The 14,131-nt window shown below is 45.6% G+C and overlaps 1 protein-coding gene across 1 annotated transcript in view; it reads right to left on the reverse strand.

Moving 5' to 3' along the window:
- The window catches only part of HMCN1 (hemicentin 1), a 195,371-nt gene extending 186,365 nt beyond the window's left edge, over window positions 1-9,006 (reverse strand). The window contains exon 1 of the mRNA XM_069967438.1: window positions 8,651-9,006. Coding sequence (XP_069823539.1) covers window positions 8,651-8,912 — 262 coding nt within the window. The 5' untranslated portion in view covers window positions 8,913-9,006. The remainder of the gene's footprint in view (window positions 1-8,650) is intronic.
- Between the last annotated feature and the right edge of the window lie 5,125 nt (window positions 9,007-14,131).

Raw genomic sequence — 14,131 nt, forward strand, 5'->3', positions numbered from 1 at the left:
GCTGGTTGCAGTATGCTCTAATAGGCACTATTGAGCAGAACACAGGTTGAGGAGTACATGTAACACTATGATATGACCTTCTCCCACAGGTCACTGTTAAGTTCACAGGGGCCTTGGGCTGGTGTTGACTTCACACTGTTTGTCAGAATGTGCCACATCACATCAATATCTCGACTTGTTATTTGTACTGGAGGATTGTCACAACTGCTCTACCCCAAGTTTAAGGTATTGCTATGTGTAATAAAGACTGCGATCAGCTGATCGTCGGCTGATCCTTGTTTTTTGGCGAGTTTAAAAATCATTGGCCACCAACCGCTCACCGCTACATGTAATAGGTAGACAAGGGGGGGGATCCCAGCCGAGTCAGGAGGCACGTCAATTGGTTTGTGTGGTGGGGAGATGAACACCCCGAATGCCTATGGTTTACCTGCAGGCAAATAACTTAACTTTTATTTAACTACTCAATTAAAACATAAGAATGTACTCAAAATGATTAAAGTGGTGTAGTTGTGAGCTAAAATAGAATAGGGTTGATATATTACCTTTGGAGGGGTGAGCAATATTGTCTCATATGTTTTGGAAAAGATGCTGTCTTGAACCACCATACGAGTCTTTCCCAATACATCTCTTGGTAAACCCAACGCTGAGAGATGCAGCCGTGTCCCGTCAGGGGATCACGCTGTATGGTTCAGTAATTGCCATTTTGTATACCCATAACTATCAACCCACTCAGTACTAGATTCCCATATTCTAAATTAAAAGCGCAATCTTGCCTATTGCTGACATGTTTCGCCAACAACTTGTTGGCTTTCTCAAAGTTGCCAAAAAACATGTCAGCAATAGGCAACAGTGCGCTTATAATTTAGAATATAGGAATCTAGTACTGAGTGGGTTGATAGTATACAAAATGGCAATTACTGAGCCATACAGCGTGATCCCCTGACGGGACGGTATGGTGGTTCAAGACAGCAAGCGTGTTTTATGCTTATCGCTTGTCTGTCACATCCTGTAATTCGATAGAACGCTAAGTTCATTATTTTAGCACCAGCGCCCGTGGTGCTTCTGATTGACCTCTATCTTTTCCAAAACAGATGAGACAATATTGCTCACCCCTCCAAAGGTAATATAACAACCCTATTTTATTTTAGCGCACAACTGCACCACTTTCATCGTTTTGAGCAAATTCTTATAATTTAATTGAGTAGTTAAATAACAGTTAAGTTGTATGCCTGCAGGTAAATCATAGGCATTCGGGGTGTTCATCTCCCCACCACACAAACATGTAATAGGTAGCGCGGCCAATGGCTGATGGTTGTGTATGTGAAATAATAAAGCTAATACTTACCTGTCCGGGTTCCCCCGGTGTCCTCAGGGATTCTCTGTGGGATTCCCCGTTCACCGCAGCTGCAGGTCTCACTTCTGGTCCCATCCCTGAAGTGACAAGCCACTCAGCCAATCACTAGCCGAGATGGGACAGCACTGCAGCCAGTGATTGGCTGAGCAGCCTGTCACTTCAGAGATGGGATCAGAAGTGAGAGCTGCAGCTGCAGAGACCGGGGAATCCCACAGAGAATCCCTGAGGACACAGGGGGATCCTGGACAGGCAAGTAATAACTTTATTATTTTACAGCAAAGCAAGGGCTGCACAAATATCGCACTCCCCTCCAGACAACATTTTCACTCTGAGACTGAACCACCCAGACATAAGTGTGGCATCTCCCAGGTAAGAGTCTAGCTCCCCAACACACCTTCCCTTGGCTCCCTCACAGGCTGACATCTCCCGCAGCTCCAGCTGACTCCCAAACCCCCCACTTTTCCAGCTATACTACCCAAGATTACTTGGCAGAAACTAATTTATAGGTCAGTTCACCCTGTAGGCCCCATAAGGCTTCGTTCAAACGTCCGCAATGCTGTCTGCAATCGCAGACCCACAATCACAAACACACGATTGTGGACAGCACTTTGTGCCTCCGTAGTGGTCCCCTACATTCTAGATGGTGACCATACCGCAATTGCTACAGCATGTCCTATTTCTTTGTTTGTGGCCTATTCATAGATTCGCAAAAATTGCGGATGTGTGACTAGGCACATTAAAATTAATGTGTTTTAGATTTGTCCATAATTGTGGATGTGCAATTACGGAAAAATTTTGTGTGAATGAGGCCCAACTCTTTCCTTGGGTCTCCAGTACGTTTGCCAGACATCTATAGGCCTGAAAAAGAGCCACTGTCTCCTCTTCAGTGAACAAGCCACATGGCCCACCAGTGCTCCCCAGCACACAAGCCCGCTATGCCCCCAGTTCAGTGTTGGACTGGGGTACCTGGGGCCCACCAGAGGAAATGATCCTTGGGGCCCACCAATATAGAACCAGTAAGACACGACAGGCTGACCCGCTCCTTTCCTGGATTAATCTGTATCTGTGACAAATCCCTTGTGAATAACATTTTCAGACGAACTAAAACTCTCAGAATACCCTACATTTATACAGCTCTCAGGGTATGCTGGGAGTTGTAGTCTCTGAGTGGACAACCCTGCAGAGGCTCCTGGTGGCTGCAATCTGTGGGTGACAACCATCAGCCCTGAAGGACCAGCAATACATCTGTCTACAGCGGCAGTTATCAGAGGATTGTACTGCTGTACTACAACTACCAGCATATCCCGAGGGCTGCAGACTGTCAACTTGGCCCTCCCCTCTTATATATATATAAATATATATACATATATATATATACCAAGACAAATATAACCAATAATACCAGTATATCGGAAGGAAATATTATCACCATATATATTACCGCCATACCGTTACTGACCAAATCCTGTATACTGAGACCAATATTATCAATAATACCAGTATACAAGGAGAAATATTACCGCTACACTATAACCACTACCATCACTACCATATTGTTAATGACTAAATCCTGTATACTAAATCCAATAAAACACAGTACCAGATTACAAGTAACAAATAATTCCACCACATACTGACTAACACCACCGCTGCTACTGATTAATACCATCACATACTAACACCACAGCTGCTACTGACTAATACGACCACATACTGACCAACAGCACCACATGCTGACTAACAGCACCACATACTGACTAATACCACCACATACTGACTAATACCACCACATACTGACGGATACCGCCACATACTGATTAATACCACCGCATACTGACTAACACCACTGCATACTGACTAACACCACCACTGCTACTAAATAACAACCACTGTGCACAGATCACTATCACCTCATGCAGTCATATCGAGGTGGACACAGCTGTACACAGGTTCTGTACTCCATATACATCACAGTGCAGATACATCAAGTGACTCTATGTGACCCCCCCTTATAGTATATGCCCCCCTCTTTGTAGCCTCCTTATAGATGGCCCCTTGTTCAGTCTTCCATATAAATGACCCCATGTTCATCTCCTAGAGAGCCCCCCCTCTGTGTTGTCCCTCTATAGTAAAAGCTACCCTCTGTGCATTCCCTTTAGTATATGGCCCTATTCTCTGTAGCCCCCCCCCCTCCCTTTATAGATGCACCCCTGCGCAGTTCACTATAGTAGATGCCCCCTCTGTGCATACCCTATTGTATATGCCCTCAGTGTTGTTCCCCTTATAGATGCTCCCCCTGTGTGTATTCCCCCTTATAGATGCCCCCCTGTGTTGTCCCTCTTATAGATGGCTCCCCTGTATATTCCCCCTTATAGAAGGCCCCCTGTGTATTATCCCCCTTATAGATGTCCCCCCTGTATAATCCCTCTTATAGATGTCCCCCCTGTATTATCCCCCTTATAGATGCCCCCTGTATTATCCCTCTTATAGATGCCCCCCCTGTATTATCCGCCTTATAGAAGCCCCCCTGTATTATCCCTCTTATAGATGTCCCCCCTGTATTATCCCCCTTATAGATGCCCCCTGTATTATCCCTCTTATAGATGCCCCCCCTGTATTATCCCCCTTATAGAAGCCCCCCGTTATAATCCCCCTTATAGATGCCTCCCTGTATTATCCCCCTTATAGATGTCCCCTGTATTATCCCCCTTATAGATGCCCCCCTGTATATTCCCCCTTATAGATGTCCCCCCTGTATTATCCCCCTTATAGATGCCCCCCCGTATATTCTCCCTTATAGATGTCCCCCCTGTATTATCCCCCTTATAGATGTCCCCCTGTATTATCCCCCTTATAGATGCCCCCCTGTATATTCCCCCTTATAGATGGCTCCCCCCGTATATTCCCCCTTATAGATGCCCCCCATATTATCCCCCTTATGGATGGCTCCGCCTGTATATGCCCCCCTGTATTATCCCCCTTATAGATGTGCCCCCTTTGTTGTCCCCCATATAGATGGCCCCCTGTATTATCCCCCTTATAGATGCCCCCCTTTGTTGTCCCCCATATAGATGGCCCCCCTGTATTATCCCCCTTATAGATGTGCCCCCTTTGTTGTCCCCATATAGATGCCCCCTCCTGTATTATCCCCCTTATATATGCCCCCCTGTATTATCCCTCTTATAGATGCCCACCCAGTATTATCCCCCTCATAGATGCCCCCCCATGTATTATCCCCCTTATAGATGGCTCCCCTTGTATATTCCCTCTTATAGATGTCCCCCTTTTGTTGTACCCAATATAGATTCCCCCCCGTATTATCCCCCTTATAGATGTCCCCCCTTTGTTGTCCCTCTTATAGATGTCCCCTTTGTGCACAGCAGATTAAAGAAAAAAAAAACACACACACACACACAACTCACCTAGCAACACGCTCCCCCGTCTCTGCTGTCTTCTCCTCTTGTGCCCCCGGCTGATGCGTCGCTCCCTGAGGTGTCCCGGGTGGCTCATACATCAGGAACCTCAGTGTGCGCCGCTGCTGGTACTACCAGTACAGGGAGCGTCTCAAATACGTGCTCCCTGTACTGGAAGTCCCGGCCAATGCACACTGAGGTGCCTGATGCGTGCGCTCCCTGGCAATCCTTATATATTTTTTCCTTCTCTACTCCTCTCCCTCTGGTGACCTCAAGCACTGTCTTGCTTGCAGTCAAAAGAGGGAGAGGAGGAAAAGGGGGCATGGCAGTGCGGGGCCCCAACTACACCATGGGGGAGGGGGGACTCCAGCACAGCACTTAATGTCAGGGGGCCCTGCCCCCCGACAGTAAGTGTGCTGCGTGCGTGGGGGGCCGGGCCTACCGGAGCATCCTCCGATCCTCCGGTGGCTAAGTCTGACCCTGCTCCAGTTCACCAATGCTTTTCCTAGGGGCAGGCCTAAAAATCCTCAAAGGTCAAATACCGACATGGACTAGAGATGAGCACAACGCGAGCAGTCCAATTGTTCAGGATGTGAAGAACAGTGGCTGAAGAAGTTGGATACAGCCCTATGGATACAGCCATAGGCTACATGTTTTCCTAGTCCAAGTTCTATCACATAGTATCTTATGTAATGTAGATGTTCTGAAGAAAGTTTGTAATGGAAAATGACTCAATAGTTATTGAATACATCCGCCTAACCTTCCATCAGTGATCCTGACCAGTCTCCTATATGTTCTCTCCTATATAAACATAGGTTTCTGGAGATTGTTAGTATAAGATAATGATGTAGATAGGACTGTAATGTAGCTTTTATTGTTTCGGTCTTGTATATATCTATGTTATTCCATACAGACAACAGGCCCTACTATGGATTCACAATGCAGCGTTCATACCCATTTGATGCCATGTTACAATGCTATGATATGGAGGTATTTTTCCCCCGAGACACCATATGCAAATATATCAAGTGTACACACACTATCAAGGTTTTCGAGACACGTTATATCTAGGGGTGCTATTAGGACATCCCATTCTAAATCCATAGGCAAAAATATGGAGTCTGTCTCCACTAACCAATCCTTAACACTTCTCCGTATACTCCCAGAAGATGAAAAACAGAACTGATTTTGGAGGTTTCCCCATTGGGGTGTTGGGGAGAGGTCAGGCTCACAGTCTCCCTTCTAGTTCATCCCAAAGGTGTTGGACGGAGTTGAGGTCAGAAGTCAAGTTAATCCACACCAGACACCCCCCTCTAGTCATGCTGGAACAGAAACTGTTCCCATAAAGTTGGAAGTGACAAATGTTCATAAAGCCTTGGTAAAGAAAAACACTAAAGGGGTACTCTGGCCGGGACACCTTTCTCGTTAATGCAAGGGAAGGGGTTTGAAAGTAATAACATACACTTACCACTCCCCCCCCCCCCCCCCCGACTCCCGTGCTGCTGCCAGTATTCTAGCACTCCAGTCCCACAGTGTGTGGCCGCTTCCTGGTGTTGATGTGGGACTTAGTGGTTTAGTGGTGTCTAGAGATGAGCGAACCTGGTCCATCCGAACCCGAACTTTCGGCATTTGATTAGCGGTGGCTGCTGAACCTGGATAAAGCCCTAAGGCTATGTGGAAACCATGGATATAGTCATTGGCTGTATCCATGTTTTCCAGACAACCTTAGAGCTTTATCCAAGTTCAGCAGCCCCAGCTAATCAAATGCCGAAAGTTCGGGTTCGGATGGACTCGAACCTGAACCCGGTTCGCTCATCTCTAGTGGTGTCCTGCCTTTGCTTCTGAATGGCTAGGTGGGTCTAGCATGTCACATGTCAAGTCCCATTTCAGTACTAGGAAGCGGCCGCACATCGGGGGATAGGAGCAGCAGAATGCGGGAGGCAGCGAGGGAGTCAGGGAAGTAAGTGGATGTTATTGATTTCACCCACCCTCTACCCCAGCATAGCTGAAAAAGGTGATAGAGTATCCATTTAAGTTTTCTATTCACTGTAACTAAGGGGTCTAGGAGGACCCCTGCTCCCCTGCAACTCCCAGTCTAATGCCATCCGGTCCTCTGCTCATCAATGCTACTTCCTAGAAGAGTCATCCCAGCAAGGACTGCCCACTCAGCCAATCACTGACTACCCACTCAGCCAATCACTGACTACCCACTCAGCCAATCACTGACTGCCCACACAGCCAATCACTGACTGGCCACTCAGCCAATCACTGACTGCCCCCTCAGCCAATCACTGACTGCCCACACAGCCAATCACTGACTGCCCACTCAGCCAATCACTGACTGCCCACTCAGCCAATCACTGACTGCCCACTCAGCCAATCACTGACTTAGGTAGAACACTGGTATAGCTGAGCGGGCAGCTCCTGCTTAGATGAGTGGTCTCAGAAGTAGAGAATTCTTAATTCTGTGTGGAACTACTATAATAATGGAGAAGACATTAGGAAAAAAATGTCACTGCTATGGTGTACCCAGCTGATCGTGGGCGGAGCTTCTGCAGTGTGATTGACAGATCTCCTGCAATGGACAGACACAGGTACAGTATCTCTCCAGACAACAGCCATGTCACTTACCACTCAGCATCCTATAGTATATTTTATGACTGAACGTAAAGACTCTGGAAGCTTCCAGCTACTTCATTGATGGGAAGAACATGATCCTACTTGTTCACAATGGATATAAAGACGTATTCGTAGACAAAACATATATCACTCAAGAAGTCCACTTAAGGTAGAAAGACTGAACTTGGATCCATGCTTATACCAAGCCTAATTCACGGGGTATTCTGGTGAAAATTTATAAATAGATTTTTTTTTTATTTCTTTAATAAAGTTATATAACTGTGTAATATATTATAAATGTATTAAAGAAAATGTGATTAATTTGTATTTACATTTTTACACTGAGTGTCAGCAGTAAGGGACAACACTGCTCCTCTGCTGCCACCAATGGCTGTGCTGGGAACTGCAGGGCTGCTCAAGCCCCGATCCTGGCACAATCCATATCACTAGTGATACTAAGCTTCCCCTGATGTCTATGTAATGCATGCTAGCAATAGAATAGACATTACACTTGGGAAAGCTGTCTGTGTCAGTAGCGCTACAGCCATGCGAGCAGTGATTGACAGCTATTCCAGCTCGCTCTCCTACAGAGTAGAGTATTCCCATCTCAGGCATTCATAACTTATCCACGATACATGTGCTAAGTCTTGGATAGATGCAGGTTCCACCTCTAAGACCCCCTAAGATTTATGCCAAGAACAGGATTACTCTGCTCCACTTACAGTATAAAAGGTCGGGCCCATTCTCAACATAGTTGTGGACCCAAATACTATTGGATATAGATGGCAGAAAGCACGACAAGCTGGTGAATGGACCTTATCTGTCAGTCGTAAAGAGTCCACGAAGAAAGCAAAGTCCCATAAAAAAATTATATATAAATACAGTCCCTATGATTCTATGTAATACTTTGGTTCTGCATTGACCCGGAAAAGCCGCCGTGCAACAGGTCAAGAGGGTTAACTAAGGAATACAGAGAGGAACCGGTCTAGGTCTAGCGTAAGTTATTGGCCAGATGTTAAGACCCTTCAATAGGATTGAACATGTTCCTGCATCCCCCCAGTGGTAATAAATTGACAATGTGAGTCTACATCATCTCCCAAACGTGTTCTGGCATCGTATACATAGACAAGCGATGTGTCATAAAAACCTAAAAAGTTTACACACAGTAAACAACAGAGCGTCATTAAAACTTCAAAGTTAAAAAGTTTCTTGCATCCCGGTCTCATCTGTTCCGCAGAGTTCTCAGCACAGGACAAGGACTTACCTGGGTCATGGAACGGCACCAAGGCAAAATTATACAGAGGCTTTTTCGGTCTGCTTAAAGACGTCTCTAAAATCTTTGAGGCTCCCTCTATGACTTGCACCAAGTCGTCGTACATGGATCCAGTGACATCGAAAACAAACGCTAACGTAGAGGCTCCGTCCGGTGTCTTTCCTCCATCTGGCTCTGTTTCTGCGCAGGAATTCTGTTCCAGGAGTAGGAGCAGGACTGTTAGCTGTATGGAGAGACTCTTCCATTGAATCATCCTTAACAATGTCCCCCGGTCACTTAAAGGAAGTCACTTTTTAATGGAGAAAATTTAAGTTAAAGTCCTTAAGACATGGCTCCGTCCGGCTTTCAGTAGTCTTCTCTTAAACTGCATGGAACAATGAACAACAAGACTTCAATGGGCTGAACCAAAACTCAGCTTCAAAATTGTATTTTCTTTCTGTTTGGTGGAAAGAACAAAGGTTCAGGTTTCTTTCTTGAATCGTGACTGCCACCTGGTGGACATGTCTTGTAATTGCATCGTTTATGGGACACAAATATTTTACAAAAAACTTTTTTTTTTCACTTTGGAAAGTACAGTGTAACCACCATGAAATCCGGCCAGTGTTTATAAAAATCAATTTAAATTGTAGTCGGTCTCTTTGGCTTGGAGCGTCCATTGTCACACAGCAACATCATAGAAGGCTTAATCTAAACTGTGCTGCAGTAGAAGGCGCCAAATTTAACAATAGTAGGACATAAGGGCATGATGAGAGTTGTAGTCTTACAACAGCTGTGGAGCCGCAGGTTGGGGGGCACTTCTATACAACATTGAGAATAGTCAAAGAGTAAAGAGTCAATGTATCGGTTTTTGCTCGAAAGTTACAAAGTTTTTGGTTTTGGGTTAATAATCATACTTCATCCCTAGGTAAATAAAACGTTCTGCAACTTTTAACCCCTGCAAGACCAGAAATTTTTTATTTTATCCCCCTTTACTTTTTGGGTTCTAAAAACCATAACACTTTACGTTTTCTATAAACTGAGCAATATGTGGACTCATATCGCGGCAGGACCAATTGTACTTTACACTGACACCTCCTACTTTACTGTAAAATGTAAGGTGAATCTGAAAGAAAATAGCTTGAAGAGTGAAAATGAAAAAATAAATAAAAAATACAATTTTGTAAAAAAAAAAAATGGTGTGGTGGTGGGGTATTTTAATTTGCACAGTCCAATAAAACATATAGAATTTAGTCCTCTAGACCGCAGAAAGTCCCAACCTTTACATATAACAATTTTAATTAATAAAGAAATGCAATATAAATAATGATAACATCAGAGTATGTAATAAAAATATATAAATAAAATGAGTGAAAATCTTGGTTTTAAAACATCATGTACATCATATATAAATCATAAAAGAAAGCCGTGGAAGTACGGAATTGCAAAAGATGATAGTTGAAAAGTCAATGTAATACCGCTGGGTACTGGCCAATGAGCATTAGTTCAGTGTGTTATTGGAAGTGTTATTTCAGACCTCAGATCATTTTGATTTTAGGTCACAGTTAATATTGGATTTGTGGTCCTTCTAGTGTTCGTGTGTCTCACAGCTCCCGGTCAGTAGCGGATTATAATAGGGGCGTTTCGGGCGGCAGCCCAGGGCCCTGAGCTCCTGGGGGGCCCATGGCCACCCAAAAAGACTTATATTTTTAGTGTTATATTGTCTCCTGGCTACAGTTCTGCCATGATTTGCAAAATATTGCTGCTTTTTTGACAAAATTTTGCACAAATCAGGGCATCATGACATTATCTGTCCTGTACTATGAACTAGTGCTGCCATAGTTACAGTGGGTTGGGGGGGCCCAGGGTTGGTGAACAGCCCGGGGCCTATGGTAAAGTTAATCCGCCCCTGCTCCCGGTACCTGGTACAGCGAGACACTGGATAATGGCGTGGGGCCCCCTAGTAGCAGTATGTCTTGCAAATTGGAATAGTTTGTGATAAACAGTTCATATATTGCGCCAAATGCGTTTCAAGGTTATAATGATTAACCCCTTCGTCAGTGGCAGTGGTAAGCAATAGCAGTGATGGCAAGCTCCTTTCTGCGGTCTAGAGGACTAAATTCTATATGTTTTCCTACTGTTTATTTTTGGCCCATCTCTAGGTAAGGGTTTTTTTTTGTTATACCTCGACCCATTTAGTTACTGAAACTGTGAGCTGCACCTATACATTTTTTTCTCCATGTTCCGTTAATACTGCCATTGTTACATATTACCATTGTTTTTTTTTACTACTTTCATAAAAAAAATATGCTTAAAATTGCCCTATAATTCTTTATACAGTATTTCTATCTATGAGACTTAGTGAGGTCTTATTTTTTCCAGCACATCCTAAGGCTATGTTTATACCACGTTTAGCAGCGTCCATTGCATAGCACTGGACACTATTAAACTGCTGGCTACCGGGCTGCATTCAGCCCATTCCTGCAGCCGATACCTCTGTATCGGCTGCAGGAACGTTCTTTTTATTAACAACACCGTTTTATTAACAGCACCGTTGGGTGTGCACGCAAATCAATTAACCATTCACTTCAATGCAAAGTACGGCCGCCGGCCGACTTTACATTGTGTGAACACCTATTATTTCCGAAAGCTGTTTGGTGGACAGCGTTCGGAAATAAAAGGCATGTACATGTATTTTAACGCCCATTCTAAAGATGTGTGCATACAGTGGACGGCATTGCATTGACATCAATGCAATGCCGCCCCTGCAGTAAAGAACGGACGCTAATTCCATTGCAATCAGAGCCCGTTCTTTACTCAAAAATAACGTTGCGTGAACATAGCCTAAAGATGGTCAATTAGATTAAAATCTAGATTGAAATGAGAAGCTGAGTCACCACTTTGATCCTTGTCATGCTTTCCGGTCATGCTGAAAGAGGCCACTGCCATTAGAGGGGCCGGCTGCCATTAGAGGGACTGGCTGCCATTAGAGGGGCTGGCTGCCACTGGACGGGCTGGCTGACATTAGATGGGCTGGCTGCCATTAGAGGGGCTGGCTGCCATTGGACGGGCTGGCTGCCATTAGAGGGGCCAGCTGCCATTGGAGGGGCCGGCTGCCATTAGAGGGACTGGCTGCCATTAGAGGGGCTGGCTGCCATTAGATGGGCTGGCTGCCATTAGAGGGGCCAGCTGCCATTGGAGGGGCTGGCTGCCATTAGAGGGGCTGGCTGTCATTAGAGGGTCCAGCTGCCATTAGAGGGGCCGCTGCCCTATAGGAGGACACTTGGGGGAGATTTATCAAACATGGTGTAAAGTGAAACTGGCCCAGTTGCCCCTAGCAACCGATCAGATTCTCTGATTGGTTGCTAGGGGCAACTGAGCCAGTTTCACTTTACACCATGTTTGATAAATCTCCCCCTTGGTCTATATAATATATGAGTTGATGGTACATTTCATCAGACCAGGCCAGCTTCTTCCATTGCTCAATGAATGAGTTCTGATGCCCATTGTAGGTGTTTTTAGTGGAGGCCGATGGTCCTCCTGAGCTCTTTGTCTGACACATCCCTACTCAGCCCCACACATGGCAAGCCGCAACTTCCTGTGTGTTCTGACTCTTTTATTTTATTGTCAGCAGGAAGTTTTATAGGAATTTGTTTTACAGTAATACTTCCGAGGGATCAGACCACTTCCCATCTGTACCGATGAGCCTTGGGCACCCTGAACTCTTTGATCCTTCCTTGCATCTCCTTTGGTCGGTACTGACCACCACCAAGTCCTGTGGTTCTTGAGATGTTCTGACCCAGTCACCTAGACATCACAATTGGACTCTTGTCGCTGTCTCTCCAACCCTTCCACTTGGCAATTTAACCTTCTTCCTATATATATATATATATATATATATATATATATATATATATATATATATCTATAAGAACCGATTGATCACTTGCTGCCGGTGATTTCTTTACTCCCTCCCTCCTGCCTGTTCTCGTGTAAGGCTGTCATTTTACTCATATCCTACAGGGGGCATGCTTTCATTCACAAATTTTTACTCCCCTTTGCCTGACAGCCGCACAGGATTTGGACCTGGCTCACATGACTCCCCTGGGACCTGTAACTGTGAATGTAAAGTATTAATTTTATAGGGCATGGAGAGAGAAAAGAGCTGCTGCACCTCACACCTATGGCTGACACTAATGCCTCTCGGATACATTTAAAAACCAACACCAGGATGTTGGTATATAATCTGATCAAACCATATTGCCTCATGTACTACGTGCAGGTCCCCTGGCTCACATGAGTCCCTACACTAAATTACCACTGTGTCAGTCAGCGACCGCCAACCCCGCAAAGCGAGCACAAGCAGGGAAGGGAGGCCAAGGAATGGCCCTACAACCCCACTGTCACAGGACCAAATCCCAAGGGCCCCCCCCCCCCCAAACCCAGCAGGCGCCGCCGGCGGAGAAAGCGACCACCAAGCAACACAAGTGTGAGCAAGGTCTTACTGCTCAAAACTGCACCGGAGGTAAAATAGGAGATACTTACCATGTGTGCACAGGTGCCTCCTGCTAATTGGGGTCACATGGGTCTTATCAGGAGGAGTGCTAGCCACTCAGAAAAGGGAGAAAAGTAAAATACGACATGGAGAGAGAAAAGAGCTGCTGCACCTCACACCTATGGCTGACACTAATGCCTCTCGGTTACATTTAAAAAAACAACACCAGGATGTTGGTATATGATTTGATCAAACCATATTGCCTCATGTACCATGTGCAGGTCCCCTGGATCACATGAGTCCCTACACTAAATCAGAACTGTCGTTCAGCGACTGCCAACCCCGCAAATTGAGCGCAAGCAGGGAAGGGAGGCCACGGAATGGCCCTGCAACCCCACTGTCACAGGACCAAACCCCAAGGCCCCCCCCCCCCCAATACTGTGGCTTCCCTTCCTTGCTTGCGCTCGCTTTGCGGAGTTGGTGGTCGCTGACCGACACAGTGTTGATTTAGTGCAGAGACTCATGTGGGCCAGGGGACCTGTACGTGGTACATGAGGCAATATGGTTTGATCAAATTATATACCAACATCCTGGCGTTGGTTTTTAAATGTAGCTGAGAGGCATTGGTGTCAGCCATAGGTGTGAGGTGCAGCAGCTCCTTTCTCTCTGTGTCCGTATTTTACTTTTTTCCCTTTTCTGAGTGGCTAGCACTCCTCCTAGTTAGACCCATGTGACCCCAATTAGTAGGAAGTACCTGTACACACATGGTAAGTACCTCTTATTTCTCCCATTCTACCTCTGATGCAGTGGTGTGTAGTAAGACCTTGTTCACACTTTTGTTGCTTGGTGGCTGCTTTCTCCGTCGGCCACGCCTGCTGGGTTTGGGGTTTGGTCCTGTGACATTGGGGTTGCAGGGCCATTCTGTGGCCTTCCTTCCCTGCTTGCGTTTGCTATGTGGGGTTGGCGGTCGCTGACCAACACCGTGTGGAGATAGTGTAGTG

Source organism: Dendropsophus ebraccatus, chromosome 4 (assembly GCF_027789765.1).
Source record: "Dendropsophus ebraccatus isolate aDenEbr1 chromosome 4, aDenEbr1.pat, whole genome shotgun sequence".
In the NCBI taxonomy this organism is placed as follows: domain Eukaryota; kingdom Metazoa; phylum Chordata; class Amphibia; order Anura; family Hylidae; genus Dendropsophus; species Dendropsophus ebraccatus.